Raw genomic sequence first — 26,839 nt, forward strand, 5'->3', positions numbered from 1 at the left:
TCTGGCGTTTTGCCTCTGCTAGTTGGGGGGACCTGAGGAGGTATTTTGCTGATTTTCCTTGGAATGACTACTGCTTCCATGTCAAAGACCCGTCTTTGTGTGCTGAACGCATAACAAAGGTGATAGTGTCTGGCATGGAGGCATACATTCCTTACTCTTTTTCTCCTCCTAAACCTTCTAAACCTTGGTTTAACACAGCTTGTTCTCGTGCTATACATGATAGAGAGGTGGCCCACAAAAGGTACTTAAGCCTTCCATCACCAGAATCTCATGCACTTTATATTTCTGCCTGGAACCATGCCAAGTCTGTTCTCCAACTAGCCAAAAACTCCTTCATTAACAGAAAATGTCAAAACCTTTCAAGATCTAACTCCCCTCGTGATTTCTGGCATCTAGCCAAAAATATCTCCAATAACTTTGCTTCTTCTTCTTTCCCTCCTCTATTTCAACCAGATGGCACCACTGCTGTCACATCTATTTCTAAAGCTGAACTCTTTGCTCAAACCTTTGCTAAAAACACTACCTTGGACGATTCTGGGCTTGTTCCTCCCTCTCCTCCACCCTCTGACTACTTCATGCCACCTATTAAAATTCTTCGCAATGATGTTTTCCATGCCCTCGCTGGCCTAAACCCTTGGAAGGCTTATGGACCTAATGGGGTCCCTCCTATTGTTCTCCGAAACTGTGTCTCCACGCTTGCACCTTGCCTAGTCAAACTCTTTCAGCTCTGTCTGTCAACATCTACCTTTCCTTCTTGCTGGAAGTTTGCCTACATTCAGCCTGTTCCTAAAAAGGGTGACCGTTCTAATCCCTCAAGCTACTGTCTTATTGCTTTAATTTCCTGCCTATCTAAAGTTTTTGAATCTATCCTCAACAGGAAGATTCTTAAACATCTATCACTTCACAACCTTCTATCTGATCGCCAGTATGGGTTCCGTCAAGGCCGCTCTACTGGTGATCTGGCTTTCGTTACTGAGTCTTGGTCATCTTCTTTTAGAGATTTTGGTGAAACTTTTGCTGTTGCCTTGGACATATCAAAAGCTTTTGATAGAGTCTGGCACAAAGCTTTAATTTCCAAACTACCCTCCTACAGTTTCTATCCTTCTCTCTGTAACTTCATCTCAAGTTTCCTTTCTGACCGTTCTATTGCTGCTGTGGTAGACGGTCACTGTTCTTCTCTTAAATCTATTAACAGTGGTGTTCCTCAGGGTTCTGTCCTGTCACCCACTCTCTTCCTATTATTCATTAATGATCTTCTAAACCAAACTTCTTGTCCTATCCACTCCTACGCTGATGATACCACCCTGCACTTTTTCACGTCTTTTCATAGACGTCCAACCCTTCAGGAGGTAAACATATCACGCAGGGAAGCCACAGAACGCCTGACTTCTGATCTTTCTAAAATTTTTGATTGGGGCAGAGCAAACTTGGTATTGTTCAATGCCTCAAAAACTCAATTCCTCCATCTATCAATTCGACACAACCTTCCAGACAACTATCCTCTCTTCTTCAATGACACTCAACTGTCTCCCTCTTCTACACTGAACATCCTCGGTCTGTCCTTTACTTATAATCTGAACTGGAAACTTCACATCTCATCTCTAGCTAAAACAGGTTCTATGAAGTTAGGTGTTCTGAGACGTCTCCGCCAGTTTTCCTCACCCCCCCAGCTGCTAACTCTGTACAAGGGCCTTATCCGTCCATGTATGGAGTATGCTTCACATGTCTGGGGCGGTTCCACTCATACTGCTCTTCTAGACAGGGTGGAATCAAAAGCTTTTCATCTCATCAACTCCTCTCCTCTAACTGACTGTCTTCAGCCTCTTTCTCACCGCCGCAATGTTGCACATCTAGCTTTCTTCTACCGCTATTTTCATGCTAACTGCTCTTCTGATCTTGCTAACTGCATGCCTCCCCTCCTTCCACGGCCTTGCTGCACAAGACTTTTTTCTTTCACCCCTATTCTGTCCACCTCTCTAACGCAAGAGTTAACCAGTATTCTGAATCATTCATCCTTTTCTCTGGTAAACTCTGGAACTCCCTGCCTGCTTCTGTATTTCCACCTTCCTATGACTTGAATTCCTTCAAGAGGGAGGTTTCAAGACACTTATCCACCAATTTTTGACCACTGCTTTGACCCTTTTATGGGACTGGCATTTCAGTGGGCATTTTTTTTTATTAGATTTTTGTTGCCCTTGGGCAGTGTCCTTCCTACAAAAAAAAAATATATATATCATTGGGGTTTGCTGTTGAGGAGTAGTAGTTCACACCAACATTTCCAGTACAATTTCTTGGAGTTTGGTCAACCTAACCTGAAGTGCAGAGATGGAACAGTGCTTAAAAATCTAAAATGGCTACATCAGTATTAGTAAATACAAACACTACATTTAAAAAAATTGAGCCTGTGTCTCATCCAAAAATTCAGAAAGTAAGGAGAGGGTCATGGAAGTCCATCTTCTAGAATGACACACCTCTAGTGAAAGCACATGAAGCTCACTAACACAACAAACAGTAGCAAGACCCAAAAGAAAATTTCTATTAAGAGAGGCATTTCTTATAGAAACAGTTTATTAGGGTTCATATAGAGGTCTTAGCAAAGAGCAAAGCTCTATATATAAGTCCTAGGTTGTGATCCATGGGGAACAAAGCTGTGACTGCAAAAGAGTGGAACAAAGCCATGAAATCTCTATCTGTTGAGATATGAGACATCCTTCATTAGAAGGGCCACTTATGTCACCCTGGCCAAAACTGAAATAAGTGTTTATAGCATTCTATTGAGGATTTAACTTTCACCCAAGAGTAGATCAGTATCCTGTCAGTAAGGTCAAAAATCTATACAAGGAGAGGATAATTTTTATGACCATCAATGCTGCTGAGCAGTATTCCATGTTAGAAGGGCTGCCCATCCAGGATGAGTTGGTGTTGTAATTTGGAAAATTCAGAATTTTATTTTCATGTCTTTGTTGAGACAGAAAGGACACTCCAAGCTTTCTGCTTTGTATTAGTACGAGTAACTGGACAAGCGGTCCTTAAGTCATTGCCCAGTTTCTTCATCATTTTTCCACTTTATGCTATTGTTACTATTGTTATTTTGTGTTTTTATGTTCCATTATTTATGAATTATCATTATTGTGTGCAGTATTCAGAGCAAAGTGCACTCAAACTTTGGTGAACTTCTGAAACCATAACGCATTTTACAAAAGATATGCAAAAACTGAGTAGTAAATATCATGATTTCAAACATTTTTTGAGGCCATCATGATTTTGATAGTCTACCGGCCATTTTGAGACCAAGTTTATTGTCATAGCATATATAATGAGAAAGTTATTGTTATCAAAAGTCAAGCTTTAAATAGATTTTTCTCACTTTCTTTATTTTGGTACAAGTGGCCCTTCTAATGCAGAATGCCTCATATCCACTTTAACTGGTGCAGAACTGTAATCTCTAATAATAGACACAGACAAGCATTTAGTATCCCAAAGGAAAAGGAAGAGTATCATCCAATTTCACCACAGTGGTCAAGCATGGATCAAAACCCCCTCTATCTACACAAGGAGATAGGTACTTAAGAATCTTCCTCTTGTGGATACCCTCAAAAGCTTAAGAAAGACAGGAAATTGAAGCTGTTGGTCAGTAGTTTGAAATATTATATTTTTATTTGTTTATTTATTTATTTATTTATTTATTTATTTATTTATTTGTTTATTTTTATTTATTTTTTTTTATGTAGGAGGACAACAAAAATTATAAGAAAAAAAGGCCCATTGAGTTGGCAGTCCCCAAATAGAGTCAAAAGCAGTCATCAAAAAATTAAAGAATAAGTGTTTTGAAACCTCCCTCTGGAAAGAGTTCAGGAAGGAGGAAATACAGAACGAGGCAGGGAGTTCCAGAGTTTACCAGACAAAGGGATGAATGATTGAGAATACTGCTTAATTCTTGCATTAGAGAGGTAGACAGAATAATGGTGAGAGAAAGAAGAGTTGTGCATTGAGGCCATGGGAGGGGGGGAGGCATGCAGTTAGCAAGATCAGAACAGCAGTTAGCATGAAAATAACAGTAGAAAATAGCAAGACATGCAACATTGTAGTGACGAGAAAGAGGCTGAAGACAATTAGCTAGAGGAGAGGAGCTGATAAAACACAAAGCTTTTGATTCCACCTTATCTAAGAGAGCAGTATGAGTGGAACCCCCCAAATATGTGTGAAGCATACTTAGATCTAATTTTTGATCTGTAGAACACGACCTCTCCTCTACTAAACCTCATCTTCTTTTCCTCTCTGAAACACAGGTGTCTGAGGCAACTGACAGTAGCCCCTTTCTGTTCCCTCCTACTTTCTCTATCCTCATTTTCAGTGCAAAGCCGGATGTTGCATCTGTGTGTTCGATGAGTTAACCTGCTTTCATGCTCATGCTCTTGAATCTTCTGAATTTTCCACCATCTGGTTATGACCACAGAGTCACTCTCAAACTAAATTTATCTGTGCTGTATACCTCTCACCTAACTCCTCTGACTATAAAAAATTCTTTGACTCTCTTCCCGTTTGCTGAGATCTCCATTCTTGGAGACTTCAATGTTCACCACCAGCTTTGGCTTTCCTCTCCCTTCACTGACCATCCTGGTGAACTAGCCTTCAACTTTGCTATCCTCCATGACCTAGAACAGCTGGTGCATCATCCTACTTGTATTCTGGACCATCCTCTGCTAATAGGGGGAGACCTGTGGAGATATTATTATGATATTCCTTGGAATGACTATTGCTTCCGTGTCAGAGACCTGTCTCTTTGTGCTGAGTGCATAACAGAGGTGATAGTGTCTGACATTGAGGAGTACATTCCTCACTCTTTTTCTCAATCTAGACCTTCCAAACTATGGTTTAACACAGCCTGTTGTCAGGAGGCAGTAGGCACCTGCCGAAATGATAATTACTCCCAGTGAGGTCTAAAGCACTGGATCAGGGGGTGCTGTGAACTTATCATCAAACCCAGCTGTGAACTCAATGAACATTTCCCTTTGTGTCTCACAACACAAGGGGGCAGGCACAGCCTGCCCTCTAAAGACAACTCTCTTCCTTCACACAAAACTATAAGCACCTAATTACACACACACCCTTCACTCAAAATTCAAAATTTTCATGGCAACTCCTACACCAGCCTCAAAGTCCCCATCTAGGGAGGGCACCACAAATGTCCCCAGGTCAGACTGCTCTTCTGATATTGACCCTAAGTGTCTTGACACACCCCCTCAACTTTTTCTTCACTAACTTCTGCAACATTCACAGTCTTGGAACTGATTTTCAATCTAGAACGCCACCTCTCCTCTACTAAATCTCATCTTCTTTTCCTCACTTAAACACAGGTGTCTGAGGCAACTGACATAACCCCATTTTCTGTTCCCTCCTACTTTCTCTATCCTCATTTTCAATCCAAAGCTGGATGTTGTGTTTATGTGCACAGCGACTTAACCTTCTCTCCTGCCCACGTTCTTCAATCTTCCGAGTTCCACTATATGACTACAGCTACAGAGTCACTTTCAAACTAAATTTGTCTGTGCTGTATATCTCTCACCTAACTCCACTGACTATAAGAAATTCTTTGATTACTTAACTTCCAAAGTGGAGCACATTCTGACTCTCTTTCCTTTTGCAGAGATCTCCATTCTTGGTAACTTCAGTGTTCATCACCAGCTTTGGCTTTCCTCTCCATTCACTGACCATCCTGGTGAACTAACGTTCAACTTTGCTATCCTCCTTGACCTAGAGCAATTGGTGCAACATCCTACTCGTATTCCTGACTGTCTTGGAGATGCACCCAACATTCTTGACCTTTTCCTGACCTCTAATCTTTCTGCTTATGCTGTTACCCTGTCCTCTCTGTTGGGCTCCTCCAATCACAATCTCGTATCTGTATTATGTCTTATCACTCTAATCCCTCTTCAGGGTCCTCCTAAGTGGAGGTGCCTCTGGCATTTTGCATCTGTTAATTAGGGGGACCTGAGGAGGTATTTTGCTGATTTTCTTTGGTATGACTACTGCTTTCATGTCAGAGACCCGTCCCTGTGTGCTGAGCGCATAACAAAGATGATAGTGTCTGGCATAGAGGCATACATTCCTCACTCTTTTTCTCAACCTGAACTTTCCAAACCTTGGTTTAACACAGCCTGTTCTTGTGCTATACATGATACAGTAGTGGCCCACAAAAGGTACTTAAGCCTTCCATCACCACAATCTCATGTGCTCTATATTTCTGCCCGGAACAGTGCCAAGTCTGTTCTCAAACTGGCCAGACTCTTTCATTAATAGAAAGTGTCAAAATCTTTCAAGATCTAACTCTCTTCTTGACTTCTGGAATCCAGCCAAAAATATCTTCAATAACTTTGCTTCTTCTTCTTTCCCTCCTTTACTTCAAGCAGATGGCACCATTTCTATCACATCTATCTCTAAAGCTGAATTCTTTGCACAAACCTTTGTTAAAAACTTTACCTTGGATGATTCAAGGCTTGTTCCTCCCTCTCCTTCATTCTCTGACTACCTGTTAAAATTCTTCGCAATAATGTTTTCCATACCCTCTGAAGGCTTATGGAGCTGATGGGGTCCCTCCTATTTCCTCTGAAACTGTGCCTCCATGCTTGCACCTTGCCTAGTCAAGCTCTTTCAACTCTTTCTGTCAACATCTATCTTTCCTTGTTGCTAGATGTTTGCCTACATTCAGCCTGTTCCTTAAAAGGGTGACTGTTCTAATCCCTCAAACTACCATCCTATTCCTTTAATTTCCTGCCTATCTAAAGTTTTTCAGTCTATCCTCAACCGGAAGATTCTTAAACATCTATCACTTCACAACCTTCTATCTGATCACCAGTATAGTTTCCTTCAATACCACTCTACTGGTGATCTTCTTGCTCTTCTTACTGAGGATCAGTCTATTCTCAACTGGAAGATTCTTAAACATCTATCACTTTACAACCTTCTATCTGATCACCAGTATAGTTTCCATCAATACCACTCTACTGGTGATCTTCTGGCTTTTCTTACTGAGTCTTGGTCATCCTCTTTTAGAGATTTTGGTGAAACTTTTGCTGTTGCCTTGGATATATCAAAAGCTTTTGATAGAGTCTGGCACAAAGTTTTGATTTTCCAAACTTCCCTCCTACAGCTATCCTTCTCTCTACAACTTCATCTCAAGTTTCCTTTCTGACCATTCTATTGCTACTGTGGTAGATGGTCACTGTTCTTCTCATAAATCTATTAACAGTGGTGTTCCTCAGGGTTATGTTTTATCACCCACTCTCTTCTTATTATTCTTCTTCCATCAACTCAACACAACCTTCCAGACAACTATCCCCCCTTCTACAATGACTCTCAACTGTTCTCCTTTTCTACACTGAACATCCTCAGTCTGTCCATGCATGGACAAATAAGGCCCTTGTACAGAGTTAGCAGCTGTGGGGGAATGAGAAAAACTGGTGGAGATATCTCAGAACACCTAACTTCATAGATGCCGTTTTAACTAGAGATGAGATGTTAAGTTTCCAGTTTAGATTATAAGAAAAGGACAGACCGAACACATTCAATATAGAAAAGGGGACAGTTGAATGTCATTGAAGAAGAGGGGATAGTTGTCTGGAGGTTTGTGTCGAGTTGATTGATGGAGGAATTGAGTTTTTTAGGCATTGAATAATACCAAGTTTGCTCTGCCCCAATCAGAAATTTCAGAGAGATCAGAAGTCAGGCATTCTGTGGCTTCCCTGCATGAACTGTTTACTTTCTGAAGGGTTGGACGTGTATGAAAAGATGTGGAAAAGTGCAAGGTGGTATCATCAGCATAGGAGTGCATTGGACAAGAAGTTTGGTTTAGGTCATTGATGAGTAATAGGAAGAAAGTGGATGACAAGACCGAACCCAGAGGAACACCACTGTTAATAGATTTAGAAGAACAGTGACTGTCTACCACAGCAACAATAGAATGGTCAGAAAGGAAACTCGAGATGAAGTTGCAGAGAGAAGGATAGAAGCCATAGGAAGATAGTTTGGAAATCAAAGCTTTGTGCCAGACTCTATCAAACGTTTTTGATATGTCTAAGGCAAAAGCAAAAGTTTCATCAAAATTTCTAAAAGAGAATGGCTAAGACTCAGACTAGAAAGCCAGAAGATCACCAGTAGAGCAGTATCGACGTAACCCATACTGGTGATCATATAGAAGGTTGTGAAGTGATAGATTTTTAAGAATCTTCTGGTTGAGGATAAATTAGAAACTTTAGATAGGCAGGAAATTCAAGCATTAGGATGGTATTTTGAGGGATTAGAATGGTCACCCTTTTTAGGAACAGGCTGAATGTAGGCAAACTTTCAGCAAAAAGGAAAGGTAGATGTTGACAGACTGAATCAAAAGAGTTTGACTAGAGAAGGTGCAAGCATGGAGGCGCACTTTCAGAGAACAATAGGAGGGACTCATCAGGTCCATAAGCCTTCCAAGGGTTTAGACCAGAGATGGCATGGAAAACATCATTGCAAAGAATTTTAATAGGTAGTATGAAGTAGTCAGAGGGTGGAGGAGAGGAAGGAACAAGCCCTGAATCGTCCAAGGTAGGGTTTTTAGCAAAGGTTTGAGCGAAGAGTTCAGCTTTAGAGATAGATGTGAAACCAGTGGTGCCATCTGTTTGAAATAAGGGAGAGAAAGAAGAAGCAAAGTTATTGGAGATGTTTTTGGTTTGATGCCAGAAGTCATGAGGGAAGTTAGATCTTGAAAGATTTTGAGACTTTCTACTAATGAAGGAATTATTGGCTGGTTGGAGAATAAACTTGGTATGGTTCTGGGCAGAAATATAAAGCACATGAGATTCAGGTCTTGGAAGGCTCAAGTACCTTTTGTGGGCCACCTCTCTGTCATGTATAGCATGAGAACAGGTTGTGTTAAACCAAGGTTTGGAAGGTTTAGTTAAAACCAGACACTATCACCTCTGTTATGTGCTCAGCACACAGAGACAGGTCTCTGACAAAGAAGCAGTAGTGATTCCAAGAAAAATCAGCAAAACACCTCAGGTCCTCCCCAACTAGCAGAGGCAAAATGCCAGAGGCACCTCTGCTAAGGGGGATTCTGAGGAAGGATTTGAGCAATAGGGCAAGATACAGATATGAGATTGTGATTGGAGGAGCCTAACGAAGAAGAGAAAGTAACAGCATAAGTAGAAGGATTAGAGGTTAGGAAAAGGTAAAGTATGTTGTGCATATCTCCAAAATGGTCAGGAATACAAGTAGGGCATCGCACCAATTGCTCTAGGTCATGGAGGATGGCGAGGTTGAAGTCTAGTTCACAAGGATGGTCAGTGAAGGGAGAGGAAAGCCAAAGCTGTTGGTGAACATTGAAGTCTCCAAGAATGGAGATCTCAACAAAAGGGAAGAGAGTCAGAATGTGCTCCACTTATAGTCAGAGGAGTTAGGGGAGAGGTATACACCACATAAATTTAGTTTGAGAGTGACTCTGTCACTCTCAAATACTTAACATTTGTGGTCCCCTCCCGAGATGGAGACGCTAAGGCTGGTGTAGGAGTCACCATGATAATTTTTAATTTTTAATGAAGTGTGTGTGTGTGTAATTAGGTGCATGTAGTTTTGTGTGAAGCAAGAGAGTTGTCTTTAGAGGGCAGGCTGTGACTGCCCCCTTGTTTTGTGAGACAGAAAGGGAAATACTCAGTGAGGTCACAACTGGGTTTAATGATAAGTTCACAACATCCCCTGATCCAGTGCTTTAGACCTCACTGGGAGTAATTATCATTTCGGCAGGTACCTACTGCCTCCTCCTGAGTTCAGAGTATGCTTTACATGTATGAGGGGATTCCACTCATACTGCTCTTTTAGAAAAGGTGGAATCAAAAGATTTTCATCTTATCAACTCCTCTCCTATAACTGACTGTCTTCAGCCACTCTCTCATTGCTACAGTGTTGCATCTCTTGGTATGAGTGGAACTCCCCACACATGTGAAGCATACATCATACATGGACAGATAGGGCCTCTGTACAGAGTTAGAAGTTGGGGGAGTGAGAAAAACTGGCAGAGATAACACAGAACACCTAACTCTATAGAAGCTGCTTTAGCTATAGATGAGATGTGAAGTTTTCATTTTAAGATTATAAGTAAAGGACACACTAAGGATGTTCCATGAAGAAGATGGAGAACAGTTGAGTGTCATTGAAGAATAGGGGATAATTATCTGGAAAGTTATGTTGAGTTGATAGAAAGAGGAATTGAGTTTTTGAGGCATTGAACATTACTAAATTTGCTCTGCCTTAATCAGAAATTTTAGAGATATTAGAAGTCAGGGATTGTGTAGCTTCCCTGCATGAGCTGTTTAATTCCTGAAGAGTTGGATGTCTACGAAAAGACGTGGAAGAGTGCAGGGTGGTATCATCAGGGTAGGAGTGGATAGGATAAGAAGTTTGTTTAGAAAATCATTGATGAAGAGAGTGGGTAACAGGACAGAACCCTGAGGAACATCAATGTTAATAGATTTAGGAAAACATTGTCCATCTACCACAGCAGCAATAGAATGGTCAGAGAGGAAACTTAAGATGAAGTTACAGAAAGAAGGATAGAAGCCATAGGAAAGTAATTTGGAAATCAAAACTTTGGGCCAGACTCTATCAAAAGCTTTTGATATGTCTAAGGCAAAAGCAAAAGTTTCACCAAAATCCCTAAGAGTGTGTATTTTGTCCTCACATCTGATGTGATACAGCACTAAGGCTGTGCAGTACTACCATCACATTGAAAACTCTCTCTCTCTCTCTCTCTCTCTCTCTCTCTCTCTCTCTCTCTCTCTCTCTCTCTCTCTCTCTCTCTCTCTCTCTCTCTCTCTCTCTCTCTCTCTCTCTCTCTCTCTCTCTCTCTCTCTCTCTCTCTCTCTCTCTCTCTCTCTCTCTCTCTCTCTCTCTCTGTGTGTGTGTGTGTGTGTGTGTGTGTGTTTATCTAGTTGTATTTAAATGTGATTTATGGGAGGGGAGTAATCTCATAGTATCCTGTCTCTATATCTATCCAGTTTGGTCTTAAAAGCATGGACAGTTACAGCATTAACAATGTCTTCACTGAGTTCATTCCATTTGTTCACACTTCTTAGAGGAAAACTGTACTTTTTGATGTCTCTTCTACAGTTCACTTTCTTACTGTGTGCCCCTGTACTCTGTGTCTAAATTTATAAAACGTTCTTTGTCTGCATTTTCCATACCATTTATCATTTTATAGGTGTTTATTAAATCCCCCTTTATGTCATTCACATATATTATAAACATTATTGGTCCTAACACTGACCCCTGTGGGACACCACTAGTTACTTTCTGCCAAGATGAATTCTGGTCTTGTATTACAGTTCTCATCTCTCTATCATCCAGATAATCTTCCATCCACTCTAGCAGTCTTCCTCCAATTTTTCCATAAATTTTATCTTCCATAGCAATCATCAGTGTGGTACTTTGTCAAATGCTTTCTTCAAGTCTAAATAGACACCATCCACCCATCCATCTCTCTCCTGCACAATATCAATTACCCTCAAATAAGTGGACAATAAGTTCATGGAGCATGATCTTCCCTACTATATCCAAATTGACAGTTTACCAAAACTTTATTCCATTTTCTAGTGTTCCATCCATCTTTCCTTTATTGTTCTTTCACATAGTTTTCCTACAACAGTAGTCAAGGACACTGGTCTATAATTTAGTGGGTTTTCCTTATTTTTGCCTTTGAATATTAGTGTAATATTTGCTCTCTTCCAATCTTTCGGTATTCTTCCCTGTGAAAGTGATGTCACCATTAGATTGTGAATTTTATCAGCCAGTTGTTCTCTATATTCCTTCAGTATCCAGTATAATACTCCATCTGGACCAGTTGTTTTATCTACATTAAGTTCTTCCATCATCTTAAGTATTTTCTCATAACTGACTGGGACTGTACTTAGTATATTCCTCACCAATTTATCCCTTCCAGCATCAAACTCTCCTTCCACAGTTATTACTGATCTGAAACTATTGTTCATAACCTCCACCATGTCCCGTGCATCTTCATAGATTTTTCCTTCAACTTTCAATCTAGATACAACTTCCTTCTTTATCTTCCCATTAATATCCCTAAAGAATAGTTTGGGTTCATTTATACACTTATCTATTATATCTCTTTCATAGTTTCTTCTCTCCATTCGTATTATCTCAACATACTTATTTCTAGCATCAATTTATTCTTCTCATATGTCTGTGTGTGTGTGTGTGTGTGTGTGTGTGTGTTTGTGTGTGTGTGTGTGTGTGTGTGTGTGTGTGTGTGTGTGTGTGTGTGTGTGTGTGTGTGTGTGTGTGTGTATTTAGCTAGTTGCATTGTACAGGGCATGAGACAAATCTCATTTTGTCCCAAATCCATAACGATATTTATCCAGTTTCTCTATAAACACTTGTTCACTGCTTACCACAACCAACATTTCTTTCAAATAATTCCAGATTTCAATAGTTCAATACAGGAAGCTGTATTTCTTAATGTCACTCGAACATTCACTCTTTATTTTCTTCTCATGTCCCTTCATCCATCTCTCTCCCTCCTCCATCTGTGGTACCAAGTAATTTCTGTCAATTTTTTCTATATTGTTTACTAATTTGTACAATGTGATCAAGTCTCTTTCTCTTCTCTCTTGTAGTGTTGGTAATCCAATCTCTTCAAGTCTTTCTTCATAGCTTAAGTCTTCCAATTCTGACACCATCTTTGTCACTATCCTCTGTATTCTTTCCAGTTTCCGTTTATCTTTTTTTCTGTGTGGAGCCCAAACTACTGCTGTGTTTTCCAATTTAGGACATGCTTAATATAATTTTCTTCATCATTTCTTTACCTAAATAGTTAAATGCTACCCTAATATTTGTTAACAAGCTGTATGTAGAGCCGAATATTTCATTTATGTGCCTTTCAGGTGATAGTGTGTGTGTGAATCATTACTCCCAAATCTTTTTCTTCATTACTTTTCATTATTATTTCTACTCCCACTTTGTAATTACATGAAGGTCTCTCTTTACTTTTCCTATTTCAAACACGTATCATTTTGTGGCATTAAATTCTAGTTCCCATCTTTGGCTCTATACATGTATCTTGTCAATATCCTTTTGTGACTCCTTGCAGTCATTTTCATCCTTTATTATTTTCATTATTTTTGCATCATCAGCAAAAAGGATTATATAACTATTTAGATCCTCTGTCATATCATTTACATATATAGTGGAACCTTGGTTTTTTTAACTTAATTTGTTCCTTTATGCTGTTGAAAATCTGAAATGTTTGAAAACCAAAACTATTTTCCCCATAGGAATCAGTGTAAAATAGATTAATCCATTCTCAGACACCCATCCACCAAGTCTTAGTGGGTAATGACCAACATTCCCACTGCTAAGATGGCTGCTCCACATTTTCAGCTTAGAATTTTTATTTTATCCAGAAAGGATGTATTCAATAAACTTAGTGACACAGAACTTTTCAAAAGTTCGTTTAGACTATGCAGGTCTTTATCACCGATCTAGTGAGGGAATCCTTACAGAGTGACACAGAGAGGAGCAACCCACTTAATGCCAAAATTAAGGTGATCACAACACTTAGACATCTTGCTGCTGGAAAAAACTACTGGGAAAATGCAGTTGTGCAGTACTTATGGTGTTGTGGGTCATAGAGAGAGCCACAGGAAGCTCAGGATAACTCCTGAGTGCTGAACCTTGTTTGTTTACATCAAGGTTCTTCAAATTCTTCAACAGGATCACATTTAACGTATTTCAAAGATTAGATTGCTGTCTCTGTGTCTCTCCTACAAAATATAGAAAAACGTAGGTAATTTTTATGGAAACTATAAATTAGTAATAAATGGCTGCTTTTGCTATGTCTTGTAGTATTTGAAATCAAGTAACTTTTTTTGAAAACCGAAATTATGGTATGGCAACCAAAGCAATTATGAGTTAAAATTTTTGTTTGAAAAACAAGTTGTTTGAAAAGGGAGACATTCAGTAACTGAGGTTCCACTGTGTTTGAAACGTAATAGGTGCCAACACAGATCCTTGAGGTACCCAACTTGTCACTCCACGCCAACTTGAATTAGTGTCTGATTACTGTTCTCCTTTTTCCCCTCACTTGTAAATAATCCTCCATCCATCTCAATGTTGCTTCCTTTAGTCCTCCTCCATTCTCTAGTTTCCATAGAAGGCTTTTGTGGGGAACTTTATTGAATGCATTTTTGAGATCCAGGTATACTGCATCAACCCATCCATCCCTCTCTTGTACTCCATCTATTACTCTCGTATAAAAGCTCAGTAGATTTGTGACACAGGATCTCTCTTTCCTGAACCCAGATTGCTTTTGTGTAATTATCTTTTCATCTTCTAAATATTGTCCATTTATCATTAATTACTATTTCACAGAGCTTGCTTGCAATACTTGTTAGTGACACTGGTCTGTAATTTAATGGTTCCATTTTACTTCCCTCTGTGTATATTGGGAATGTTTTATTTCTTTTCCATTCCCTTGGTACTTTTCTTCCTTTCATCAAGCTGTTAATTATATCCCATATTCCTCCATTTGTTCTCTGCATTTTTTTAATATCCATCCATTCTTCTTCCCTTCTTATCATGCCATATTCATTCCTTGTCTTTCTGTATTCTTCCCTAGTATTTCTGTTCAGTTTTCTTATCATTTTCTCCCATGCCCTGTCCTTTTTCTTTTTTGCTTCTATACACCTGGCATTATACCTTTCATACTTGCCAGTTTTCACTTTATAACTTGGCACAAACTGTTGCACCCCCTCTCTATACTTTCTCAAAAATATCTCATATTTTTATTTTTATTTATTTTTTTTTATGTAGGAAGGATACTGGCCAAGGGCAACAAAAATCCAATAAAAAAAATGCCCACTGAAATGCCAGTCCCATAAAAGGGTCAAAGCAGTGGTCAAAAATTGGTGGATAAGTGTCTTGAAACCTCCTTCTTAAAGGAATTCAAGTCATAGGAAGGTGGAAATACAGAAGCAGACAGGGAGTTCCAGAGTTTACCAGAGAAAGGGATGAATGATTGAGAATACTGGTTAACTCTTGCATTAGAGAGGTGGAGAGAATAGGGGTGAGAGAAGAAAGTCTTGTGCAGCGAGGCCGCGGAAGGAGGGGAGGCATGCAGTTAGTAAGATCAGAAGAGCAGTTAGCATGAAAAGACAGCTAGATATGCAACATTGCGGCGGTGAGAGAGAGGCTGAAGACAGTCAGTTAGAGGAGAGGAGTTGATGAGACGAAAAGCTTTTGATTCCACCCTGTCTAGAAGAGTAGTATGAGTGGAACCCCCCCCAGACATTTGAAGCATACTCCATACATGGACGGATAAGGCCCTTGTACAGAGTTAGCAGCTGGAGGGGTGAGACAAACTGGCGGAGATGTCTCAGAACACCTAACTTCATAGAAGCTGTTTTAGCTAGAGATGAGATGTGAAGTTTCCAGTTCAGATTATAAGTAAAGGACAGACCGAGGATGCTCAGTGTAGAAGAGTGGGACAGTTGAGTGTCATTGAAGAAGAGGGGATAGTTGTCTGGAAGGTTGTGTCGAGTTGATAGATGGAGGAATTGAGTTTTTGAGGCATTGAACAATACCAAGTTTGCTCTGCCCCAATCAGAAATTTTCAGAAAGATCAGAAGTCAGGCGTTCCATGACTTCCCTGCGTGATATGTTTACCTCCTGAAGGGTTGGACGTCTATGAAAAGACGTGGAAAAGTGCAGGGTGGTATCATCAGCGTAGGAGTGGATAGGACAAGAAGTTTGGTTTAGAAGATCATTAATGAATAATAAGAAGAGAGTGGGTGATAGGACAGAACCCTGAGGAACACCACTGTTAATAGATTTAGGAGAAGAACAGTGACCATCTACCACAGCAGCAATAGAACGGTCAGAAAGGAAACTTGAGATGAAGTTACAGAGAGAGGGATAGAAACCGTAGGAGGGTAGTTTGGAAATCAAAGCTTTGTGCCAGACTCTATCAAAGGCTTTTGATATGTCCAAGGCAACAGCAAAAGTTTCACCAAAATCTCTAAAAGAGGATGACCAAGACTCAGTAAGGAAAGCCAGAAGATCACCAGTAGAGCGGCCTTGACGGAACCCATACTGGCGATCAGATAGAAGGTTGTGAAGTGATAGATGTTTAAGAATCTTCCTGTTGAGGATAGATTCAAAAACTTTAGATAGGCAGGAAATTAAAGCAATAGGACGGTAGTTTGAGGGATTAGAGCGGTCACCTTTTTTAGGAACAGGTTGAATGTAGTCAAACTTCCAGCAAGAAGGAAAGGTAGATGTTGACAGACAGAGCTGAAAGAGTTTGACTAGGCAAGGTGCAAGCACGGAGGCACAGTTTCAGAGAACAATAGGAGGGACCCCATCAGGTCCATAAGCCTTCCGAGGGTTTAGGCCAGCGAGGGCATGGAAAACATCATTGCGAAGAATTTTAATAGGTGGCATGAAGTAGTCAGAGGGTGGAGGAGAGGGAGGAACAAGCCCAGAATCGTCCAAGGTAGAGTTTTTAGCAAAGGTTTGAGCAAAGAGTTCAGCTTTAGAAATAGATGTGATAGCTGTGGTGCCATCTGGTTGAAGTAGAGGAGGGAAAGAAGAAGAAGCAAAGTTATTGGAGATATTTTTGGCTAGATGCCAGAAGTCACGAGGGGAGTTAGATCTTGAAAGGTTTTGACATTTTTTGTTAATGAAGGAGTTTTTGGCTAGTTGGAGAACAGACTTGGCATGGTTCTGGGCAGAAATATAAAGTGCATGAGATTCTGGTGATGGAAGGCTTAAGTACCTTTTGTGGGCCACCTCTCTATCATGTATAGCACGAGAACAAGCTGTGTTAAACCAAGGTTTAGAAGGTTTAGGACGAGAAAAAGAGTGAGGAATGTACGCCTCCATGCCAGACACTATCACCTCTGTTATGCGCTCAGCACACAAAGACGGGTCTCTGATACGGAAGCAGTAGTCATTCCAAGGAAAATCAGCAAAATACCTCCTCAGGTCCCCCCAACTAGCAGAGGCAAAACGCCAGAGGCACCTTCGCTTAGGGGGATCCTGAGGAGGGACTGGAGTGATAGGACAAGATAAAGATATGAGATTGTGATCGGAGGAGCCCAATGGAGAAGAAAGGGTGACAGCATAAGCAGAAGGATTAGAGGTCAGGAAAAGGTCAAGAATGTTGGGCATATCTCCAAGACGGTCAGGAATACGAGTAGGGTGTTGCACCAATTGCTCTAGGTCATGAAGGATAGCAAAGTTGTAGGCTAGTTCACCAGGATGGTCAGTGAAGGGAGAGGAAAGCCAAAGCTGGTGGTGAACATTGAAGTCTCCAAGAATGGAGATCTCTGCAAAAGGGAAGAGGGTCAGAATGTGCTCCACTTTGGAAGTTTAGTCAAAGAATTGAAGAGTTGTTCTCTACATTCCTTCAATATCCAGTTTAATACTCCATCTGGAACAATTGCTTTATTTACTTAAAGTTCTTTCATCATCTTAAGTATTTCCTCATAACTGACTGGGACTGTACTTAGTATATTCCTCACCAGCTTATCCCTTCCAGCATCAAACTCCTTCCACAGTAAATATTGATCCAAAACTATTGTTTATTATCTCTCCCATATCCTGTGCATCATCATAGATTTTTCCTTCAACTTTCAGTCTTTATACATCTTCCTTCTTCTTTTTCATCTTCCCATTAATTTGTCCAAAGAATAGTTTGGGTTCATTTATACACTTTTTTATTATGTCTTTCATAGTTTCTTCTCTCCATTCTTATTATCTCAGTGTACTTGTTTCTAGCATCAGTATATTTCTCCCATCTGCTCTCAGTTTTCCTCTTCTTCCATCTATTCCAAGCATTTGATTTACGATTTCTAGCCTCTTTGCATTTTGTATTGAACCATTCTTTACCCTATCTACATCTCGCTCCTTCTTTAGGTACAAATTTCTCCACAGCAGAATTATATATCCTTATAAATTCATCCCATTTTCCCAAACATCTTCTCCATCTTCAAAGTCTTTCCATTCCACAACAACAAAGTACTTTCTTAATTTTTCAATGTCAGCTTTACTATATTTAAATCTTCTTATCTTATAATTTTCAATGATTACATTTTCTTTTTTCAAATTAAATTCACATTCCATCAACACATAATCACTTTTAGCTAGAGGGCTATCATAGTGTATAGTTTCAATAATATCCATGTCCTTGGTAAACACTAAATCAGGTCTTCATGGTTTTTCTCTTTCACTAAATCTGGTATCACAATCAATCCATTGAGTCATCAAGTTTTCCACTGCCCAGTTTAATAGTCTATTACTCCATGAATTCTCATTTCCAGTAGTTATCAATGTCTCCCAATTTATCTCCTTACAGTTAAAATCACCAACAATAACTCTATCACTACTTTCCATCACTATCTTTTCAAGACCTTTTAGCACATCTACCAACATCTCTTCATGCTCTTCTTTTTGCCAAGCATTGGTCATAGGTGGCACATACACTCCTACATAATTCATTATCCTTCCATTTCCACTTCTAATCATCACTTGTAGAATTTCAGGATTGTTTTCACTTTTTATTACCTTCTCCACTTTGACACATTTTTTTAGTCAGAATGATCATTCCATCTCCTCCTTTGTCATTTCTATTTTTCATCCATAAATTATATTTATCATCACCAACATCAGGAGTTCTCCATTCATTTTTGCATTTTGTCTCACATAATACAACATCCGGTGTGGTTCTGCTTAACAACTCATTTAATTCCATTGTAGTTGACATTAATCCATTTACATTAGTATAACATCCCTTACTTACTGTTTGATGTACCATTTCTTTATTCTCATATCTCTTACTCCCCAGAAAAACTTCTCCTCTATTCATTGTTCATTTTTGTTTTTTTTTTGTTTAGCCTCATTTACCAGCTCCTTTTGCTTCAACCTTTCAGTCTCATCCATATCCCTGTTTATCCATATGTTCTTATATTCTTTATCTCCAGACAACCTCTAAGACCCATTAATTACTTCTGCTTGTACCTGTGTTGCAAACTTTATTCTTATGGATCTCATTTTTTTCTTTTTCATATTTACCAATTCTATGGAACTCTTCCACTTGCCTTGCTGTCTTCACCTGCCACTTTCTTTAGTAACTTATTCAACATTTTCTTTTCCTTTTCCTCTCTTTGAATTATGCTTACTATTTTCTCTTCCTTTAAACCAAATACAGTTACTTGTTTATATTTTTCTACAATGTCTCTCACTAACTTTTTCTGTTCTTTAATAATATTTACCACTTTCTGTCTCAGGTTTTGTTTCTTATTTTCTTGTTGTTCTATTATTTTCTTTAGCAGTTCTTCAGATTTACGTTCATTTAACCACTTATTTTGCCTCATTTCCACATCCTTTACACTTGCCTTCATTTCCTCATTTCCTTTCTGAACAATTTCTACTTTTTCCTTTATTTGTTTGTTTTTTTAAACACTCATTTTCCACCTTTAATTTATCATTTTTATCTCCATCAACTTTGCCGTAATAATCACCAACTCCTAACCTGTCTCCTTGTGGTGTGCCTCCAATGTTTTTATTCTCTCCACTAACTTGTCTATCATTTCTTTAATATATAAATTTTTTTCCTCACTGCAATCTATAATTTAGTTCTCTTTCTTCACCAGTACAACCTTCAAAGGATCCCTGTTCTTTTGTGGTGCCACCCTCCACCATTTTGTCCAAAGTGTAAACAAACCTTGGTAACCAAACTCTCCTAGAGACAGGTTAACTATACTCACATACTGTTTCTCCCTTCCCTATTTACCACCTAGGTATTACTGGGTCTTCATATCATAACCTTTTTCCACCGTGAGCGATTTGTGTTATTCCTTCCTTCTATATGTAGAGCACTAGGAAACACGTCCTGTCAGCTCCGCCACCGCCGCCATGTGTGTATTTACCTAGTTGTATTTACCTAGTTGTGAAATACAGGACAAGAGCCACACTAGGCTCATGCCATCCCGTCTCCATATTGACTTTTATCTAGATTTTCTTTAAATTTATGAATTGTCTTTGCACACACAGTCTCATCCTTAAGTTTATTCCACACTGTTATACTTCTGTGTGGGAAGCTATGTTTCTTGATGTCTCTTCTGCAAACACTCCTTTACAATCTTCTTCCATGTCCTCTTGTGTCTCTTGTATCTGGTATCAAGAGGTCTTCTCTGTCTAAGTTTTCCATTCTTTCCAATATTCTATATATTGCTATCAAATCACCTCTTTCCCTCCTTTTTTCTAGTGTAGTTATGCCCAATCTCTTCAATCTTTCCTCATAACTATACTCTCTTAAGCTTGCAGGGATTTTAGTTGCAGCTCTCTGGATTCTTTCTAACTTTCTTGTATCCTTTTTCAAACTTGGCGACCACACTAATGCTGCATACTTCAATCTTGGACGTATCATCGTTGCTATCAGTTTTTTTTATCATATCTTCATCAATATAGGAGAATGCTATCTTGATGTTTCTCAGCAGATTATATGTTTCTCCTATAATTTTGTTTATGTGCTTCCCAAATTATGAATTATCAGTAATAATTACTCCTAGGTCTTTTCTTCTGATCTTATAGAGATTTCCTCATTCCCTAAGTAATATTTGCCAACTGGTCTTTTCACACTTTTTCCAAACCTCATCACACTACATTTTTTAGCATTAAACTCCATATTCAACCTCAATGACCATTCATTAATCTTAAGTCCTGATTTAAAGCATTGCAATCCTCTTCATTTGTTACTTTCCTCATAATCTTAACGTCATCGGCAAAAAGGTTTATAAAATTTTCTATACCTTCTGTCATATCATTTACATAAATTGCAAACATAATACAGTATAATCCCTCTCATTCGGCATTCGAGTATCCAGCAGCTTGAAGTATCTGGCACATTTTTCCCCGAGCCTTAAAATCAATAAAAAATCAATGTGTACTCATAAAATTGATTGAAATTCCCACGCAAGGCATACTTTGTCCCCTCGCCACCAGAGCGCACTGCTTCGCGCCACCTGCGGCCCACTGCACTGTGTTTACTAGGTGACTCAGTCCTGCGTGTGCACTGTTTATCGCCTGACGCCTTCATCGTGCCTAAAGTTGTAGAAAAGAGGAAGTGTGTTGTGCTTACACTTAAGCAGAAGGTAGACATTTGTCGACGATTAGAGAGAGGTGAGAGCAGATATCAACAAATGGCGGAATATGGTGTGGGCTCATCAACTATTTATGACATTAAATCCCAAACGAAAGAGTTGCGGGATTACATGAAAGCCACCGACACCGCAAAGGCAGCGGAAAATCGTCACACACTGCAGTATCATTGTGGTGAAATGATGGACAAAGTGTTATACGAGTGGTTCAGCTTGAAAAGATCAGGAGTCACAATTACAGGCCCAATGCTACAACTGTGTGTTGGTGAGTGTGAGGTGGCAGCACAGATGGCAACGCGCGGCACGGCAATCAGCTGATCTTTCTTATGGTAAGATACGTGAGTGTAGGGTGGTGATTGTGGACATAATTTCACTTCTATTCAAGTATCCGGCAATATTCAAGTATCCGGCATGTCGGCGGTCCCGTTGATGTCGGATAAGAGGGATTTTACTGTAGGTGCAAGTACTAAACCTTGTGGGACTCCACTTATTACCGTTCCCCAGTTCGACCTGCTGCCTTTAATTACTGTCCTCATTTCTCTGTTTGTCAAAGAGTCAGTCATCCACTTTAACAGTGATCCACCAAGTCCTCCAATTTTTTCCAATTTCCATATTAGTCTTCTGTGTGGAACTTTATTGAATGCTTTTCTCAGATCTAAGTCTATGCAGTTGGCCCATCCATCTCTCTCTTGCACTATATCTATTACTATTACTCGAGTAGAAACATCAAATTCATAACACAAGATTTTTCATAAGACAAGATTTTTCTGAAACCAAACTGTTTCTCAGTTATCACCTTGTTGTCTTCTAGGTATTTCAGCCATCTGTTCTTGATAATCTTTTCACAAATCTTCGCCACCACACTTGTGAGCAATACAGGTCTATAATTTAATGGATCTTCTTTACTTCTGGTCTTGTGGATTGGGGTAATATCCACCCATTTCCAGTCTATGGGTACTCTACCTTTTACTAGGGTAGTGCCAATTATATTGTGCAATGCTGAGACTAATTGTGAGCTACACTCTTTTAAAATCCAACTCGAGACACCATCAGGACCCATTGCTTTCCTTACATCCAGGTCTTCCAACATATTCTTTACTTCATCTAATGATATTATAATCTCCTTTAGGTCGGTCCCTTTTTCTAACACTGTCCTCTCACCTCTGAAATAATTTTCCTTAGTAAATACAGAGTGGAAGTATCTGTTAAACACTTCAGGTACCTCTTCTGGTTCATCCACTGTCTCTTCTCCAGCTTTTACCGTACTTATTTCATCTTTACTCTTTAATTATCCATTAATGAATTTATAAAATAATTTTGGTTGGTGTTTACATTTCTCCACAACATTCCTTTCAGAATTTTTCTGCTCATCTCTGCGAGTTTTAACATTCGTTCCTCTTCCTTATATAATTGTTCCACAGGTCCAGTCTCTTGTTTTTCTTCCACTTGTTCCACACTTTTTCTCTCTCCAATCTAGCTGTTGCACATCTGTTGTACCAATCCTTTTTGAAAAGGTTCTGTGTTGATCTTTTGGGGACCCATTTCTCTACTCTCTTATAATAAATGTCCTGGAAAGCTGTCCACTTTTCCTCTATGTCTTTCTTTTGAATAACTATGTTCCAATCCAATTCACTGAAATACTTCCTAAGTTGTCCAAAGTTAGTCTTGCTGTAGTTTAGCCATTATCTTCTGTGGTCCTCCTTCCTTATACTGAGGTTATTATCCATAACTGTGAACTGAATCAGCATATGATCACTTTTTTCTATTGGTTTTATGTATTTAAGGTCTTCTACTATTTCTTGTTCCTTGGTGAAAATTAGATCGAGCCTTGATGGTGCTTCATTTCCTCTAAATCTTGTGTTATCTGTAACCCATTGTGTCAGGAAATTTTCAATAGCCAGGTCTAGTAGCTTGCCCCCCCATGATGATTCACTGCCTTCTGTGGTCCAGTTCTCCCAAGGTGTCAATTTACAGTTAAAGTTCCCCATCAGGAGTATATTGTCATTTTCATCAAGTAGCTCTGCCAAACATATCCTTGTGTCCTCAAGCATTTTCTTATATTCATCCTCTCTCCATGAGTTGGAATGGGGGAAACATAAGTCGCCACAACGTTACGGTATCTTCCCATATTCTGTCTTAAGCTTATTTTCGATACTTCTGCCTCCTCCACCCCATATGTGACAGATTCCAGTAATAAATGCTTCCTAACGAGAAGCATCACACCTCCTCCCCGTTTATTCTTTCTATTTCTCATCCAGAGGTTGTATTTTCCTTCACCAATATTTAATGTATCCCTTTCACTTGCCAATTTAGTTTCAACGATTCCCACGATGTCCAGTATCTCCTCTTTTAAATAGTCTTCTAGTTCCAACACTGCCGACATTAGTCCATTTATGTTCTTTTATGCTACTTTTACTCTTCCCCTTCTGCATTTACTTCCCTCTTGTACCACTTTCTCAGCCTCATGTCCATAACCCTACAAAAGAACTGTTTTTTCTCCACCTCTGATAGTTTTCTGTTTTTTTTCATTTGCTTCTTTTCTTAGTTCATTTATAGTATCTCTCTCTTCTCTGATTCTATCTTTTTTCATCCACACTTGTTTGTATTCCTCCACCTTGGCCAGTTTCCAGGATTTACTCAGTGTTTCTTCAGCTGCCACTTGTGACCTAAACCTTATTTTCATAGGATGCTGTCTACCCTCAACATATCTACCCAATCTTTTAATTTCTTTGATCTCTCCAGTTAGCTCTTTTTCGTCTTGTAATGTCCCCACTAATTTTTCCACACCTATCTTTTCCTTCTTTTCTCTTTCAGTCCACTGAGGTGTACACTCTTCCTTCAGGCCAAACACCACAACAGTTTTTTTCTTATCCACAGTGTCTCACCAAGTTTTCTTTCTGTTTTATAACTTGAACAACTATTTCTGTTAGCTTTGTGTCATTTGCCTTTGTTTGTTCCTCCACAATTTTCCTAAAATCATTTTTTTTCCTCCTCTTGTTCTTTCTTCCAATTTTCCTGTTTTACGTTTAACTCTTCCACTTTGCTTTCATATTCCATTGCTTTCTTTTCATATAACATTAGTTTTTTTATGTAGATGTATGTATGCACCTTTCCACACCCCTTTTCGGTGATCAAAGTTTCCACCATCTTCTCCATCTTGTCAAATCTATCCTTCATTTCCTTCATTTTGGTTTCTAGTGTGATAATTCTCCTTCTCATTATTGCTTCCCCAAATCCCAAGAAGTCTCTCTGTCTCACCTTTGGGACGGTCCTCATTGGTGTAAACAAAATAGTGGGGACCGAAGTAGCCCCCTCTTCATCACTCATTATAACAATTTAAATGCTTACTACAAAACACTTTTGGAGACAGGACAGCAATGAGTAGAACCAGTGTGAACTCTCACCTCTGTATTTCCACTATGGCAGTTCCCAGCAATGTAGATGGCTGGATTTTTAGGAGCACCTGTTTGCATTGACTTCTCTCTCCACCATGACAGTGACAGTGTGTGTGTGTGTGTGTGTGTGTGTGTGTGTTTATTTCTTATACTCTATATAAAACATTCAATTTTAGTTATAAACTAGAAATTAATATACTTTTAATAAAAAATGGTAAACATGCACTAACACAAAATGAATTGATGGAAACAGCACTTCTATGTAACTGATAGTCACTGTGTAAAATTTTTCCATTTATTCATATAGTTTTATATAATGCTAAGTCTTAAACACATTCTGTCTTGACAGTATGTAGTTAAGCTCATTCTTTTTTGCTTTACATGGCTGATTGTAGACGTATCGCATACATCGATATGAGTTTGTGAAAGGCAGTGATCTTGTGGTAAGTTACAAAGTACCTTTGACTTCAGTGAATGTGGGGATGTATGTCCTACATTATGTGTTTGTCTTGAGGCTTTGGGAAGAAGTGTCTGTAAAAGTAAAAAAGCAACAAACTTGATAATCGCAAATATTTGTTATAACCCAAACAGCATTGTAATATATTGTGAGTCCCACTTTGTTATACCCATCTTACACCAACTTGTTGTACTAAAAACTTATCTTAATTTGGAAGACTAGCTATTGGAGCACAGGGCATGTGGAAATTTTTTCCCTATGAAAGTAATCATTGTATTCCAAAATTTCAGTGAACAAATGATCCTTGTATTATATTGTAAATACATATGCTTGTGTTTAGTATGGTTAAACTTAAGCTATAATGAAATTAAACTGAAATATAATGTTTTTTATCACATCTGTTATATTGTTATCACAGTAATTATATGGGAATTAGATTAACCAATTACAAAATACCCCTCATCTCATGTCATAGCATAATAATAACTCATAATATCACAGCTACTCCCAAACATTAGATTAGTCATGACAAAAACACTCAGTGCTCTGTAACTGGTAAAGCTGATTCCATTTGCCATTATAGTTTCTGCTCAGATAAGTCCCTATCTTTAGATGTAGTTATTTCTAAAACAGGATAAGCTTCAGCAGTAGGTGTAATGCAGGAGTGAACTTACAGTATATATATATATATATATATATATATATATATATATATATATATATATATATATATATATATATATATATATATATATATATATATATATATATATATATATATATATATATATATATATTTTTTTTTTTTTTTTTTTTTTTTTTTTACATGTACCCATTATTTCCACAAAGTGTCTGATACCCCCATGTGAGCAGTTTGTGCTTGCTGAGAATGTTGACTGTGGGTGTTTGTGAAAAATTTGTGCCCAGTTGTTAATGAGACTGCAATCCAGTATTTTCACAAGATAAGGGAGTAATTTAACTTTTTCTGCCTTCTAAGTGATTTTGACAACCTAAATGAAGTGCTCCACTGCCCTTACCCTCTAATGGCCATCTTCTTGGAAAATAGTCAACATTCATAAGTTTCAGATCCTCAGGAAAGAATATAATTCCTGAGAAGATTAATAGAGAATTAGGATTAAAGCTGAATTGGTTATAATAAGATTTAAGTAAATAATGCATCTGGTCTTATCTAGGTTATGCACCTAGGCACAGTGAATGGGGTAATGAGGCTTATGATGACAATCACCCAGGGGAGGAAGATAGTCCTGCTGGAGAGGGTACTGCCCCCTTTTGTGATCTTATCAGGTTGAGGAGGTTCCTGGAACTAAATGAGTTTTTATAACATGCCTCCATATTGCAAACTGGGGATAGGCACATCTCTGGAACTTCGCAAGGTCCAACTTCCCTGGTGCTGCCCTGTTCACCTATAGTTCAATAGATCCACAGAAAACAAGTGAAATGTTCTTTGGGAATCAAAAATCTATCTTCATCCAGGTTTTCTTTGCCCAGCAGGTGTTGCTTCAGTGGAGGGAAATGTTATGTTCAAGAGAGGGAAATGATTATTGAAGAGCTGTATTGCTTGACAGAAAGTAAGATCCTGTCTGTGATAATTCCTTGGTATCAAATTACTCAGGTCCTGGGTACTTTATGGATCAAGATTCAGTGAGGAAGGTCAGAAAATCACCAGTAGAATAGCCATGATGGAACCCACACTGGTTATGAGATATAAGGTTGTGAAGTGGCAGATGTTTAAAAATCTTCCTGTTGAAGGTTAACTACAAAAT

General features: G+C 38.8%; 1 protein-coding gene across 8 annotated transcripts in view; it reads left to right on the forward strand.

Annotated features, from left to right (window-relative positions):
* The window catches only part of LOC135103715 (mucolipin-3-like), a 374,712-nt gene that overhangs the window by 278,925 nt on the left and 68,948 nt on the right, over positions 1–26,839 (forward strand). For 7 of the 8 annotated variants that reach the window (XM_064010341.1, XM_064010342.1, XM_064010338.1 and 4 more), the window contains one exon: positions 24,994–25,041. The exons of the other annotated variant lie outside the window; for it this stretch is intronic. In XM_064010341.1, the coding sequence (XP_063866411.1) occupies positions 24,994–25,041 (48 nt within the window). The remainder of the gene's footprint in view (positions 1–24,993; positions 25,042–26,839) is intronic. 8 annotated transcript variants of the gene reach the window in all.

Source organism: Scylla paramamosain, chromosome 9, assembly GCF_035594125.1.
Source record: "Scylla paramamosain isolate STU-SP2022 chromosome 9, ASM3559412v1, whole genome shotgun sequence".
Taxonomy (NCBI): domain Eukaryota; kingdom Metazoa; phylum Arthropoda; class Malacostraca; order Decapoda; family Portunidae; genus Scylla; species Scylla paramamosain.